The 16,190-nt window shown below is 36.3% G+C and overlaps 1 protein-coding gene across 12 annotated transcripts in view; it reads right to left on the bottom strand.

The window, feature by feature from the left end:
• Nucleotides 1-16,190, bottom strand: part of ERC1 (ELKS/RAB6-interacting/CAST family member 1) — a 339,530-nt gene that overhangs the window by 239,590 nt on the left and 83,750 nt on the right. For all 12 annotated transcript variants that reach the window (XM_031939566.1, XM_031939573.1, XM_031939569.1 and 9 more), the window contains exon 4: nucleotides 8,789-8,863. In XM_031939566.1, coding sequence (XP_031795426.1) covers nucleotides 8,789-8,863 — 75 coding nt within the window. The remainder of the gene's footprint in view (nucleotides 1-8,788; nucleotides 8,864-16,190) is intronic.

Genomic DNA, 16,190 nt, shown 5'->3' with positions numbered 1-16,190 from the left:
CTAATATTTTATTTAAGATTTTAGCATCAATATTCATTAGGGAGAATGGTCTATAATTTTCTTTCTCTGTTTTCAACCTACCTGGTTTAGGTATCAGTACCATGTCTGTGTCATAAAAGGAATTTGGTAGGACTCCTTCATTCCCTATTTTTTCAAATAGCTTATATAGCATTGGGGCTAATTGTTCTTTAAATGTTTGTTAGAATTCACATGTAAATCCATTTGGTCCTGGGGATTTTTCTTAGGGAATTGATTAATAGCTTCTTCTATTTCTTTTTCTGAAATGGGACTATTTAAGCAATTTACTTCCTCCTCTGTTAATCTCGGAAGCCTATATTTTTGGAAGTAGTGATCCATTTCACTTAGGTTACCAAATTTATTGGCATAAAGTTGGGCAAAATAACTCCTTATTATTGCTCTAATTTTTTCTTCATTGGTGAAAAGTTCCCCCTTTTCATTTTTAAGACTAACAATTTGATTTTCCTCTTTCCTTTTTCTAATCAGATTTACCAAAGGTTTATCTATTTTACTGGTTTTTTCATAAAATCAACTCTTAGTTTGATTTATTAATTCAATAGTTTTTTTACTTTCAATATTATTAATTTCTCCTTTTAATTTTAGAATTTCAAAGTTAGCATTTGATTGGGGATTTTTAATTTGGTCTTTTTTCTAGCTTTTTAAGTTGCAAGCACAGTTCATTGAGCTTCTCTTTCTCTATTTTATTCAAGTAAGTCTCTAAAGACATAAAATTTCTCCTTATTACTGCTTTGGTTGCATCCCACAAATTTTGGTATGCTGTCTCATCGTTGTCATTATCTTGAGTGAAATTGTTAATTGTGTCTATAATTTGCTGTTTCACCCAATCATTCTTTAAGATGAGATTATTTAGTTTCCAATTACTTTTTAGTCTATTTACCCCTAAGTTTTTGTTGAATGTAGTTTTTATTGCATTGTGGTCTAAAAAGAAAGCATTTACTATTTCTGCCTTCCTGCACTTAATTTTGAGGTCTTTATGTCCTAATATATGGTCAATTTTTGTATAGGTTCCATGGAGAATTAAGTATACTCCTTTCTGTCACCATTCAGTTTTCTCCAAAGATTTATCATATCTAATTTTTCCAATATTCTATTTACCTCTTTAATTTCTTTCTTATTTGTTTTGTGGTTTGATTTATCTAATTCTGAGAGTGCAAGGTTGAGATCTCCCACTATTATAGTTTTGCTGTCTATTTCTTCTTGCAACTCTCTTAACTTCTCCTTTAGGAAGTTAGATGCCATACCACTTGGTGCATATATGTTTAGTATTGATATAGCTTCATTGTCTATATTACCCTTTAGCAAGATATAGTTTCGTTCCTTATCTCTTTTGATTCTATCAGTTTTTGCTTTTGCTTGATCTGACATTAGCATGGCTACCCCTGCTTTTTTGACTTCACCTGAAGCATAATAGATTCTGCTTCAGCCTTTTACCTTTACTCTGTATATATCTCCCTATTTTAAATGTGTTCCCTGTAAACAACATATTGTAGAGTTCTGGCTTTTAATCCAGTCTGCTATCCGCCTCCGCTTTATGGGAGAGTTCATCCCATTCACATTTACGGGTTAAAATTACTAATTCTGAATTCCCTGCCATCCCAATAACCCCAGATTATGCTTTTCTTTTTTCTACCCCTCCTTACCCCCCCTTCCCTAGTATTAAACTTATGAGTCCCACAGCTCTCCCTCTTTAGGATCCCTCCCCCCTTTGAATCCCTTCCCCTTTCTTGTACCCTTCCCTTATTAATCTTTTTTCTTTTCCCCTTTCCTCTCCCACTTTTTAATTAGATGAGAGAAGATTCTCTGTAAAACAAATGTCAATTTTTCCTCTTTGAGAAAACTCTGATGAGAGTAAGATTCACACAATGTTCCTCCCTGTCTCTAAGTTTCCTCAGATATAATAGGTTTCCTTTACCTCATTGTGAGATGTAGTTTCCCTCTTTTTATCTCCCCTTTTCCCTTTTCCTGACAATATCCCCTTTCTATTTCTACTTCCCTTTTTAATGTTATATCAGTAAACTCAAATTATACATGTAGTTTTTATGTATATCCACAACAGAAAAACAGTTCTCAAGAGTTCCTTTTACCTTTTTCTGTTTCTCTTGAGTCCTATGGTTAGAGATCAAATTTTTTGTTTAACTCTGGCTTTTTCCTTAGAAACAAATGGAATTCCTCTGTTTCATTAAATGTCCATCTTCTTCCATGGAAAAAAATGCTCAGCTTAGCTGGGTAGTTTATTCTTGGCTGTAATCCATGTTCTTTTTCCTTTCGGAATATCAGATTCCAGGCCCTTCGATCCTTTAATGTTGAGGCAGCCAGATTTTGAGTGACCCTTATTGTGGCACCTCGGTATTTGAATTGTTCTTTCCTGAATGCTTGTAATATTTTTTTCTTTAGTCTGAAAATTCTGAAATTTGGCCAACAATATTCCTTGGAGTTTTTATTTTATGGTCTTTTTCAGAAGGTGTTCGATGAATTCTTTCAATGCCTATTTCATCTTCCGATTCTATTACTTCTGGGCAGTTCTCTTTGATGATTTCCTGTAAAATAGTATCTAGGCTCTTTTTTTCATCAAAATTTTTGGGTAGAACCATGTTCCTCAGGTTATCTCTCCTAGATCTACTTTCCAGGTCTGTTGTTTTTCCAAGTAAATATTTGACATTTTTTTTCCAAGCTTTCTTTTTTTGGTTTTGCTTGACTGATTCTTGATGTCTCAATGAATCAGTCATTTCTATTTGTTCAGTTCTGATTTTTAGTAAGTTATTTTCTTCAATAGCTTTTTTTATTTCTTTTTGTATATATCCAATTGAGTTTTTAAATGAGTTGTTTTGCTCTATGGAATTTTTTTCCATTTCACTAATTTTTTTTTTTAGTGAGTCCTTTTCTTTTTCCAATTCACAAATTCTGTTTCCCTGCACTTCTTGGGAGTTTTTTTGCTTTTCCAATTCACATTTCATGAAGTTGTTGCTCTCTTGCATAGCTTCTCTTTCCTTTCCCCATTTTTCTTCTAGTTCTCTTTTAAAGGTTTTTAATAGTCTCTTCTAGGACAGCCTTTTGTGTTGGGGACCAACAGTTGTCTGGAGACTGTCTGCCATTAGTCTCCTCAGGGTTGAAAAGCTGCTCTCTTTCTGTATAGAAGCTATTGATGGTCCTTTTGATTTTTTTACTCATTTTTTTTTAAAGCCTGTAGGGTCTGCCTTCAGGACCAGGAGGCTACCAGCTTCCTCTGCAGAGCAGTGATAGATATATGGACAGGTAGCTGTCCTGCCAACCAGCTACAAAGAGCAGCCAGGAACTGGAGTGCTCTGGGAAAGAGTTCCCCACCAGGAAGTAATTCACATCTGCAGTGCCAAGCCGGAAAGTACCATGCAAAGAACCCTGCAGTGAGGGTTAACGACTGCCCTGGGGCTAGACAGTGAGCAGTGAAAGTTTCACTACCCCAAGCCAAATCCCACCCTGGGGCTATGGGTATTAGTGGCTAAGCAGTGAATAGCCATGCAGGAAGTGTCTCTGCCCCCCAGAAGCACAGTCATGCTGGGGAAGTTCTATTGCCCCAGACCAAGCCCCACATTGTGTAGATTAGAGGCTGCCCCGGCTGTGCCCCTCTGCTGTGCAGATTTGTAACTACCCTGCAAAAGCCCCATACAGCAGGATGTGGCTGCAAGGCTATGTTACGGGTCTGCCTGAATCACTTCCGGTTTTGAGTGGTTATAGCCAGATCTTGTTAGGTTCTGGCGTTTTTTAGAGTACCCTCTGTTTTAGGCTTTAATTTCTCTGCCGGTTTACTGCTTTGTAATCAAGGCAGAGCAGTTAGCCTATAACAGAGTCCTCTCTATAACTTCTATAGCCACAGAGATCACCCCCACCCCTGGTCTGCTCTGGACGCCAGCCTATCCCTGCCTGCGCTGGTCTGTTCCTGGCCTCTCAGGACAAACCTTTCCTGGTGATCTTCCAGATTATCTTTGGCTGGTAAATTGTGTGCTTCTAATCTTCATGAATTTTAGCAGTCAAGCGCTATTTTTGAGGCTGAATTTAATAGTTGGTTGTGAGGGAAGGAGAGGAGCTTAGAAAGTCATGTATGCCTTCTCCACCATGTTGGCTCCGCCCCCCAATTTCATTTTATTAGAAATTCCCAGGTAACAAATCACCTCCTACAAAGCAAGTGCTGCCTTCTCTGAAACTCAAGTTTTTAAAGAGCTGTCTAGGGCATCTGAGAGATTAAGTGATATGACCAAAGACAGGTCTCAAGCCCAGGTCTTCCGGATTCAGAGGCCAACTTTCTAGCCACTATATTTTGTCTCTCATTTAACAAACAATAGCTATTTAATAAATGCTACTTTAATTAAGCTGAATTACTCCTCCAAAAAGGATAATCAAATTAGATTTTTCATTATTTACAAGAAAGCCCTTCCCTTACCTCTTGCTTAGTCAATCAGGAATCACTTACTAAGCAAACATATATATGCACCACATAGAACACTGGGACCTAGTCTAAAAAATTCTGAGTTCAAATCCAGTCTCAGACACTAGTTTAGCAACTCTGGACAAGTCACTTAACTGTTTACTGCTTTGGCTTCTTCATCTGTCCACTGGGTAACAATAATTTCCTCCCATGTTTGTTATGAGGATAAGATGAAAATATCTGTGTATAACTTAAAGGATTATATATATGTTTAAGTATTAAGGTGGAAGATTGTAACATGCTCTGATGTTTAAAAAAAAAAATTCTGAATCAATGCATTACCTCCCTATATCTAAAACAAAAACAAAAACAAAAACATAATAGCAACTCCCAAAACCATTCCAATTAAAACCAAGTTTCAATCTTTGCTGAAAAACAGTATGCAGTGATCATAATGTAATTAGAATATACTGCTCACTAAGGTTCTGAATTCTGTATCTAAAATTTTGGGGTGAAGAGATAGCTTCTAGTTCATAAAAAGCAGGTTGCTTCTTGTAGCAAACTAAATAAAGCTCTTGTCACTAGAATTTTCCTTTTAAGTCACTATTAACTTCTCAGAACATATATCATTATCACTCAAAATCTGAATCTTGGTAAATAAATTGCTTCAGCCTAAATGAATATAAATATAAATCATACTGTGGTGCTGACAAGATTAGTGCCAACAATGATAAGGACCAACACTATGAGGAGACAACTTCTCAATCACCACTAATTCTCAACCCCCAATGACTCCAAAAAGAATTATGTCACATCTAATAGGAATTACAGCTGAAACCATATAATAGAAAGTAGAGAAGAGACTAAAGTAAAATCCATACAAATTAGCATTATAGAATGCCAATCCTTAAAGGAGCAAACCCACCCTATTCCTTTCCCAAACCAGTCTCCAATGCTTTCAGCAGGAATGCACAAACTGGCCAGCTGTTTTGTCTCTGGGTCCACATTCAGACGCCCTCCTAATATAGAGATTATTTCTAGTATGTTCCACATTGTGCCCATGCCTCAATCCAAAACAAGCAACAGACAGATTCTGCACAGTCACACTGGGGATGAAAGGGTAAGAAGGGAGGTATACTATGTCCTGCCTGGGACAAGACTTAAATTAAGGACACCCCAATTTAGAGAGTATATTGTGTGGAACACTGAAAAAATCAGTCACAACTAGATGCACACTGAAGCGAACAAAAGAATAATTATTTATACACAACATTGCTAAGACAACTTAAAGACTTAAAAATTCTGATTGATAAAGTGATCAACCAAGACCAGTGGTAAAGTATGCTCTTTTTGAAAGAAAAATTATGAACTTGGAGTACACAATAAGATGTTTTTGGTCATTGTGGGAATTAATAACTTGACTACACATACTTCTTTTTTTTTTAATAGCTTTTTATTTACAAGTTATATGCATGAGTAATTTTACAGCATTGACAACTGCTAAACCTTTTTGTTCCAATTTTTCCCCTTTTCCCCCACTCCACTCCCTAGATGGCAGGATTACCAAGACATATTAAATATATTAGAGTATAAATTAAATACAAAATAAGCATACATGTCCAAACCATTATTTTGCTGTACAAAAAGAATTGGACTCCGAAATATTGTACAATTAGCCTTACTCATACTTCTTAAAAGAATATTGTTTTTCTTATTTTTCCAATAGGGTAGGTAGGAAATAAAATACCTTTATTAATTGTAAAAAAAAAAAAAAAAAGTTTTTTTTTTTTCTCTGAAGCAGCAGCCATTTCAAAGAAAGCACAAAGGAGAGCTAAAAAAGGAAAGAGCAAGTGGACCAGAGTGAAGACTAAACTGGCTAAAAGGAAATGGGATTAAAACTGAGTGAGAAGTCTTATGGTTTTAGTTGTTGAATAGTATTATGTTACTTAGGACAGGGTCAAAGGCATAAAAATACTCAATCCCCAAAAGTACAAAGGCTGAGGTAGCTCTACCACCTACTCCTAAAAATACTACCACAAGCCAAAGGAAAAGTGTCAGAAAGTGAGTGACAAAGGATAATAACAAAAAAAAAGCTAAAACACAAATGATTTGGAGAGGAAGAAAATTCAATAGAAATTTGGAGCATGAGAAAATAAAATCAATAGAAAGGATCCTAAAATTAGATTACATAACTCCTTTAACAAGTATTATATGACAAAGGAAAGTGGAAAAAACCTAACGCAACAAGATCCTAAGGAATCTTAGCAGAACATGGAATAAGATATTCTAGAATGATTTAAAAAAAAATGAAAATCAAAAAAAGAAGAAATGAGCAATATGGTTAAGCTATTTTATAACTCTTAAGGCAGAGTTTAAAAACTCAATTTACATATTAGGAAAAAATTGAATTCACAATTGAGTTTCTCCAAAGAAGGGGAAGTTAGATTAATATATTTCTAACATTAAAAGACTGTCATCAGTGGATGTGGCCCTCTTCAACAATGAGATGAACCAAATCAGTTCCAATAGAGCAGTAATGAACTGAACCAGCCACACCCAGTGAAAGATCTCTGGGAGATGACTATGAACCACTACATTGGGAGAATTCCCAATCCCTCTATTTTTGTCTGCCTGCATTTTTTATTTCCTTCATAGGCTAATTGTACACTATTTCAAAGTCCAACTCTTTTTTGTACAGCAAAATAACTGTTTGGACATGTGTGTGTGTATATATATGTATGTATATATATATATATATATATATATATATATATATATATATATATATAGTATTTAATTTACACTTTAACATATTTAACATGTATTGATCAACCTGCCATCTGGGGGAAGGGGTGGGGGGAAAGAGGGGAAAAGCTGGAACAAAAGGATTTGCAACTGTCAATGCTGAAAAATTACCTATGCATATATCTTGTAAATAAAAAGCTATAATAATAAAAAAAGACTGTCATCAGGCAGAAGAGAAGCAAAAGGCAACAATGTTAAAGGAGCATATTCTCTACATAAAAGCCAAAGTTACAGACTTAAAAACAACAACAACAACAAAAACCCCTGCACATTCCAAACTCCAAAACAAGAAAAGTTAAATAGCACAATAACACTGGCAAATAACAAATCTCGCAAACATGTAGGAAAAACATGCAGAGATAAATTAATAAAATCATAAATTTAAAAATGATTAATGTTATAGGGATTTTTTTTTAAAAAGATCAATAAGGAATTAAGGAAGTCTTTTGGTTTTTAAGGAAACAGAAATCATTAACAGAAAAAATACTAGCAGAATTTTTAATCGGACTCTATGGAACCCCATTCTTACCAAATGAACCTAAGATTCAATACCTGTACAATGAAAGGGTTGCATTTTAATAGTCAATGAGTTAGTATCTCCAGCCTGTAATGGATGGTGAAAAAGTTAAAGCTGAGGCCAACAAAATCATTTTTTGAAGATTTTTTTTTTTAATGAAACTCATATTCAATTCTACTCCTATTTGACTTCCCAGCAAATCTTCTAATTCCAGGCTCCATTAATTATGCATCTGAGAATATTTCTATATAAGACTGGACTAAAATAAATATATCATTGATTAGGAAATCTGTTCCCCATGGATAGCACTAATTAATCAATTAAAAAATTTTTCAAACCAAAAGATTAAAATACAATAGTATTCAACTATTTAATGAAAAAACTGCTATGCCAACTATAAAACATTTTCCCCAAATCAAAGAATATGTATAAAGAGGGTGAACAGGAACTATGCTAAGTTTGGCTCTTTTTTTTTTTTTTTTTTTTAAACAAAAGTTGAAGGCTACATATAATTGAAGTGATGCTGTAAAATTAACACTAGATTTGGAGTCAGGTGACCTATGTTCCAATTTCAGCTCTTTAGGAGAGAGGCAAGTCATTTAAATTCTCCATGCCTCAGATTCCTCTTCTTTAAATTACATGTTGCAATAGATGATTTTATCATTCTTTCTACCATGGAATATATATAGAATCCCATGAATCAACTTGGAAAGACAATACATGAATATTCTAATCCATTCATTTAAATCAAAAGAGATTCTATATAAAAAGTACTTTTGTACTGGTTATTATTAATATAATTAAGTGCTTATGTAACCTTTTTAACCTAATTTAATTACCACTTGTATTAAAAAAATAACAAAATTGCATTATTTTAATATATTTTATAATTCAACCTTTATTTTTAACCAAATGGTAATAATTTTCCCCTTCATTAGTAAATTTGTAAGGTTTCCCTTTTTATTAGTTCTAAAAAGATAAGTAGTATTCTGTATCAACTGAAAACCTGAACTTTTTAAGGTTCTCACCTTCATTTCAATAACAGTTTGCAGAGCTTTTGTTTTAGCAGAATCAGGAGCATTCTCAAATCTCCGATGCATTTCCTAAATAAAAGAAAAAATAATATGTAAGCCCAAATGAAATTTGCAACATTACCCATTTCACAAAAAAAAAATAGAATTTTTCTTTAGAGAGAAAAGTGATTATATATGACATCTCTCTAGTTAACTTTGAAACTAACTTTCCACCATGCATTTCCAATCCTTGCTGCTCCAATTAACTTATTCACTCAAGCACAGAGAGTTCATGTCTTAAGAAACAGCTTGTCAAAAAATTGTATGACTTACCCACATTTGTTTCTCATAAACTTGATTTTGCAAAATAAAATAATAACAGTAATATAACGAAAAGAAAAAGGTGTTCTATGAGAAATACTTCCCTTTTTTTGTAAAAGAAAAATAATGAAACAACCAAATTTATATTTTGCAGCAACTGTGAAAGAATTCATGTTGATATCTCACTCTATAGCATCGATACTCCAAAAAATGCTTTTTTTATGTAAATAAGCTATCTGCTTATATAGAGAATCAATAGAAAAACGTGACTCACCAAGAAATGTTTTGGGTAGATTAATTTTTGGAAAGTTAGAAATACCTACATTTTATTTCTATACAATGTAAAAAGCATCACCTTTCATGCTACAAGTATGCTTTAGATAATGGCTAAGAATGACATTAAAATGAGGACCGCAGAGATAAAGCAGGGCTATTGACATTTTCTCTGCTTTCAGGCAGAGATGTAAAATTTGCATATAATCATGTATTACAATAAAATACTGCAAACTGAGATCAAGTGATTTAATATGATTTATAAGGCTGGATGCTACAATAATTAAAGTTCATATTTGCACAATAAAATATAGTTTATAAAGTGTTTTCTTCAAAATAAGGCTATAAGAAGGCAGGACTCCAAGTCTAAGCATCAATACATTATGAAATGTCACCTGAGGGAATTGACTTATTAATAACCAATAATTTGGAGAGGTCCAGAGTTCTCCTTTTTTTCCCCTAAAGTCTTCATTTCAAGGCTTACCCTCTAAAGCTTATTGCAAATAATGAGACTGAATTAACTTTTCAATACTCTTCACTCCCCACCTTGATGGGGAAGCCCTTAGTATACTACACAAGTATAGGTGGGGATAAATTTTTTGAATAGCTTACCCCAGCACTTTAGTATAGGTCTACTTCAGACTATAATAGGTTCAGAAATGGATTGCCATGTTCAGGAATATCTACTCTTCCAAGGATACTTAAACTGCGAGTCCATCACCACAACTCATATTTGGCATTAAAGAGTGCCACTGACACATTTTAATGGTAATATGCTAGTATTATTAGTAAAATGATTAACTACTCAGAAACTATGTCTCTCAGCTATGAGGTAGTAGGAAACAAAGAAAAGAAGTACAAACAAATGTCCAAGAGAGATTTTCTGAACATTTGCAAATAAAGACTGCTAAAGATAAGATTTATGAACAAATTTTTATTTCAAGAAATTCCTCATAATACACTCATTGTATCATGAGAACCACATAATCAAGACTCGGTTTCCAATTCCACTAGAATGAAAAAGTTAGAGGAAAGAATTTTGGGAAGATGGCAGAATAGGTCAGAAAAACCCAAACTCTCCAGATTTCCCCCACAAACAAGGCAAAATTCCAACACAGGGAAACACAGAATGGGTAAAAACAAATAAGAGTTGGAGTAAAAGAGTAATATTCCTGAGGCAATCAGAAAAGATCTGGAAGAAAAAAAAAGATATCAGGACAAAAGTTTGGACCCCCCCCAAGCTATTCCACTTAAACAGCAAGCAGTGGGAGTCCTGGGGTTAGCTGGGTTGGAAAGTAGTCTCAGCTCTAGCAACAAGAACTTTCACTTACCAGACCATGTGAAGAGTCAAGGAGTCTGAGTCAGGAAAGATTCTGTAAGACATGGAATTTCTGATGATAAGGAATACCTGCCCACCTGTGCTGCTGAGATGCAGTCCTGAGTGAGAAAGAACTAGGACATGGCTGGTAATGCAAGAGCAGTGGGAGAGGTAAGCTGCTGGCTCCAGGCAGTTATAAGAGAATGGAGTTCTTAGTTTGGATTCCAGGCCAAAGGGGAGAACTGAAGGAGGACCTGAGCCTAGAGACACCATTCCTTAGGACTAGAAGTGACTACACTAACAATCTGATACAAAATGACAGAACCGAACCATAGAAAATCACGGGAATAGGGAAGACTAAGGCTCATCTTCAAAAGAAGTTATTGAAGTAAAAACAGCCTTTCCTATATCAAAGAGTAACATCAGATGATTACCTATTTAAAAAGAAATCATGTAACAACTTTAAAAAGCCTTTAAAAATCAAACGAGAGAGATTGAGGAAGAACGTTTTAAAAAATTATCTAAGAAAGAAAAAGATTATACAAAGAAAGTCAACCAATTAGAAAAGATCCAGACTCTTAAAGAAAATTATTCTAGGGAAAGGGCAAGGGCAAGCCACTGGAGTTATAAGGGACTAAGAAATAACAAAACAGAAAATAAAGAATGAAAAAAATAAAAGAGAATGTGAGACATCTCATAAGAAAAACAACTGATCTGGAGAACTGATTAAAAAAAAAAGATCAAGAACAAAAAACAAAAATAATAGGACTTCCATATAATAATAATAACAATTATTATTATAATCTTGAAAAAATATATCAATTATACAATAATTATACAAAAATAATTAAAGAAAATTGTCCCAAAGTATTAGAATAAGAAGGGAAAATAGAATAGAAAAAATTCACCAATCACCACCTGAAAGGGATCCTACAAGGAACATCATTACCAGATTTCAAAACCCCCAAAACAAGGGGACAGCAAGTGTTATGCCAAAGTCCCCTAGAGGAAGGTAATTCAAAGATCTGAATAGTTCCAAGAGAAAAAGGGGGGAATGTTATGCCAAAGTCCCCTTTTAATTGGGTGACCCAGTTCCTCCAATTGTCCTATTTCGTATTCTGCCTTAGGTTATAACCATACCCTCAAACATTAATGTTTGAGATAAAGGTTTTGTAGATATTCCTTAATGTTTGACAAGATAAAGGTTTATCCATTTCAGATGTCATTAGAATATCAGTAATGTCATTGTTCTTGTTATTCCATAAAAAGCTTGCTGCCCCGATACTCAGGGCTAGACTCTTTGAGATGATAGTCTCGTCTAGCCCTGGGATCAACTGGTCCCAGTATTTCTCTCCATTTGATAAATTATTGAATTGGTCTCTAATCTCTGTCTTGTTCAGTTTAGGTCCCAGGAAGATGAATCCGAATTTATCAATCTCAATGGGGAGAGCCATAAGGCCTATATCGATCTTCAGATCATGAAGATTATCTTTTTCAGGTATTATGCAGTCTGAGTATTTAAAAGGGGTGCTGGTGAGACTTAGGTTAGTCTTGCCTCATGCATAGGGTGAAGTGGAACTTATCCTTATAGAGTTAGGATTGCCAGAACAGAGCTAACAGGAGATTAAGATGAAGAAGGTATTTGGTGTCACTGGCCACTAGAAATAAAGCACGAAAGGACCTATGGAGAATCGGGCTAGTGAGTAAAAACCACACCCTAATAAGAGGACAGCTCATGATTGCCAATGGGCCTTCCCTGCACCAGTCCCAATAGATAGCCACAAAGAAGTGATTTAAAAAAAAAAAAAAAAAAAGGGTTAAAAATAGTAAGGAGATAGCAAAAAGCCACAGTTCCTGATTCAGGGACCATCTCTAATCATGATGCATTTTAAAGGGTCTCCCATAGAGAAGATCAAAAAGGGTATGTTTAACATATGCTCAGGCGGGGATATCCTACTGCAGAGAAGGCAGGTGGGAGGTTTGGTTAGACTTCTCTACCTTTCCTGAGGATTGAGGGTACCAGGGAGAGTGGGGATAATGTGACTCCTAATGCTTTGGAGACCCCTTGGGTGATTTGGGAGATAGAAGATGGAAAAGAGCCCTAAGGCAGTGCTCTGGGCAGCCTGATCAGCAAGCCAGTTGCCATGGGACACTCAAGAGTTGTCCGTCTAGAGTCCCTTAACAATGCAAGACAGCAATCTCCAAAGGGAGCTGTATAGTGGTGAGGAAGTCCATAATTTGAGGACCATGTTTAACAGGGGACCCACAGGAGGTGAGGAGGTCTTGTTCTTTCCAGCCCCTTGAGCATGGAGGACATGGAATCTGCATAGAGAGTTCTGTGAAAGTGGAAATAGTGTAGCAGGATTGAGGATAGAGCAGGTCTTTAGGGTAAGGTCAAGGGATTAGGCGCTCACTAGAGAGCCTCTGAGATCCCTTTACTTTGAAAATGCACTGAACACAAATGGGGTGTAGACAGTAAGGAATTATCCAAGATCTATCTTGAAAGCCTCATTTACTAAAAGGGTTATAGCTGCTACTGCCTACAAGCAGGAAGGCCAGCCAGAAATGACTAGATTAAGGACTTTGAAAAAGTAGCTCACCACAGGACAAGGGTCAGGGCCTACGAACTGCACAAGGACACATGTCTTATAACAACATAAAAATAGAAGAGTTTGGCAAGGTCGGGGAGGGTTAAAGTTGGCATTGAAGAAAGGTGACCCTTTAGATCTCAAAGTGATGTTTCCTGACAGAATCCCCATTCAAGGAGGGAGCTACCTAATGTCCACAGGTGGTTTCATAGAGGGATGCAGCAATAGAGCTAAAAGAGGGTATCTAGAGCTGGCAACATACAGCCACACCAAGGAAAATCATCAATTTCTAAGTGACTGGATGGGGAATGGAGAGAATGTACACAGTTCTGAATGGGGCTTGAAAAGATATTGTTTTGTGAGGGTGTCCTATGGAATATGACATATGAGGATGAGGGTTGCGCTGAGGGTAACCAGTATGCCATCTTCCCAAACCTCTAAATTTACAAGATTTTGGAAAGGGGAGACAAGGGTGAGGTATATGGGGGCAAGGAGTGCCAGCTGGGAAAAGAACATAAAAATGGGACCAAACTAAGCATAAGGTTTCAGACAAGCAGAAGACACAGGCATTCATGGAAGACCAAATAAGACAGACAATAAGGAAGTCCTTATAATTACAAACCAAAGGTCCTGTGCATTTCCCTGTTCAAGGTTTGCCTTCTAAGAACAAGGGGATTGAGGAGAAGGAGGTCAGAACAGAGTTAAGTGCATTCTGCAGCTACCAAGAAGGAGATAGACTTATCTTGTAGATCCAAAGTCACCCTTGGTTCAGCCAAAGAGATGTTCAAGGAAGGAGACAGATTTCCTCCAGGGCTCTATTCAGTCTAAGTCTTGAGTGTCTCAGGTGGCAGGAAGCTGAATAGTCAGCTTCATACTTCCTGCACATCCACCCTGGGGACAGTCCTGTTTCCAGTGTCCCTTGCAGTTATAGAGAGGGCAGAGTCCAGGAAACTGCACAAACATGAGGACTTAAAAGAACAGTCTAGGGACCAGTGTCCCATCCTTAGTGAGATGGGAACCATTGGTTCTGGTCACTACTAAAGTGCTGTCCAAAGCCTGAGCCTTCTGTCTAATCCTCCAAACATTCTACTCCATCTGCTTCAAAGGCCACAATAAGCAATTCCCAAAAGGAGTTTGGGGGACCCTTTTTAAGTTTTTGGAGCTTCCAACGAGTGTCCAGAGCTGAATTTGAAAGAAAATACATGGCCAGGATTGTAGACCCTGCCTAGAATTTGGGATCTAGGTCGGTAAACTTGACCCAGAATTTGTCCCTATAAGTGGTGGGATTTTTCTTTCTTTCTTTCTTTTTTTATTATACCTTTGTATTTACAAGATATATGCATAGATAATTTTTCAGCATTGACAATTGCAAGACCTTTTGTTTCAATTTTTCCCCTCCTTCCCCCCACCCCTTCCCCTAGATGGCAGATTGACCAATACATGTTAAATATGTTGAAATCTAAGTTAAATACAATATATGTATACATATCCATAGTTATTTTGCTGTACAAAAAGAATCAGAATTTGAAATAGTGTACCATTAGCCTGTGGAAAAAAAAATCAAAAGTGCAGGTGGACAAAAATAGAGGGATTGGGAATTCTATGTAGAGGTTCATTGTCATCTCTTTGTCAAAGATATCTACTTCCATCAAAATACATCTTCATACAGTATCATTGTTAAAGTATATAATGATCTCCTAGTTCTGCTCATTTCACTCAGCATCAGTTCATGTAAGTCTCTCCAGGCCTTTCTGAAATCAACCTGCTGGTCATTTCTTACAGAACAATAATATTCCATAATATTCATATATCACAATTTATTCATCCATTCTCCAATTGATGGGCATCCATTCAGTTTCCAGTTTCTGGCCCTACAAAGAGGGCTGCCATAAACATTCTTGCACATGCAGGTCCCTTTCCCTTCTTTAAAATCTCTTTGGGATATAAGCCCAGAGTAACACTGTTGGATCACAGGGTATGCACAGTTTGATAACTTTTAAAGCATAGTTCCAAATTGCTCTCCAGAACGGCTGGACAAATTCACAATTAGTGGTGGGATTTTTCTGTGAGCTGTGCTAGTTAGTCTTAAGATCTCACAGCTTCCCGATTCATTCACTTTTTCAATTTGTACACATTTCCATATTATGGATTTACTATTTCCAATCAATCCAGTGCCAAAGAAGCAGTAATCTACCCCAATTATCACACTTAAGAATACATCATAATTTAGTTTAAATTTAGGCTCTGTAATCTCAGAAAGAATCTAATGCTTATCGGTTTTCTCCTAGCATTCTATAACTTCCTTCTAAACTTTCTAAACCTAACCTTCTTCCTTCTAACCTTGTAAACACACTTAAATCTTCTTTTCATTTCTTAAATTTCTTTTTATCTTATGTCTCTCTTGTAGTTTGACCAAACCTTTAGTAACTTTTTCTTTCCTATTTCTCTTTCCACAACTTCCCCTGCTTTTCCCTCTTCCCTCTGGGGATCTGCCCTACTTCCTCTCCCACCCAGTTTTGCTCCCTGAGCAGTCAGACTGTCTCAAGTCTCAGTCTCCCTAAACAGGAATTTTCCAACCTGCTAGAAGCCCACAGACTCAGGGACACTGCCTGGAGAAATCATAATGGGGAATTTCTGCTGTCCTTAGAGCCATCCCCAATGCAGATGAGGATCCTCTAGCACTTCAGGGTTCTAGCAACCTGAGCGTGGCTTGTGCATGCACCCATAGGATCTAATGGGATTCTCCTTCTAGATGCTTGAGTCTTTACAACAAGGCTGGGAGAAAGTAGTCTGAAGCCCAGGAACTAAAGTGGAAGGGATTGGCTGAGTAAGATTGCCCACACACGGGGCTCCATGGAGCAAGAGGGGGCTACTGCAGCCAGGTGGGTATGACTAGCAGGGTGGGGATATCTCCCTG

This window comes from Sarcophilus harrisii, chromosome 5, assembly GCF_902635505.1.
Source record: "Sarcophilus harrisii chromosome 5, mSarHar1.11, whole genome shotgun sequence".
Taxonomy (NCBI): domain Eukaryota; kingdom Metazoa; phylum Chordata; class Mammalia; order Dasyuromorphia; family Dasyuridae; genus Sarcophilus; species Sarcophilus harrisii.
The sequence above is the reverse complement of the archived record's forward strand: the minus strand, read 5'-3'. Positions and strand labels throughout refer to the sequence as shown.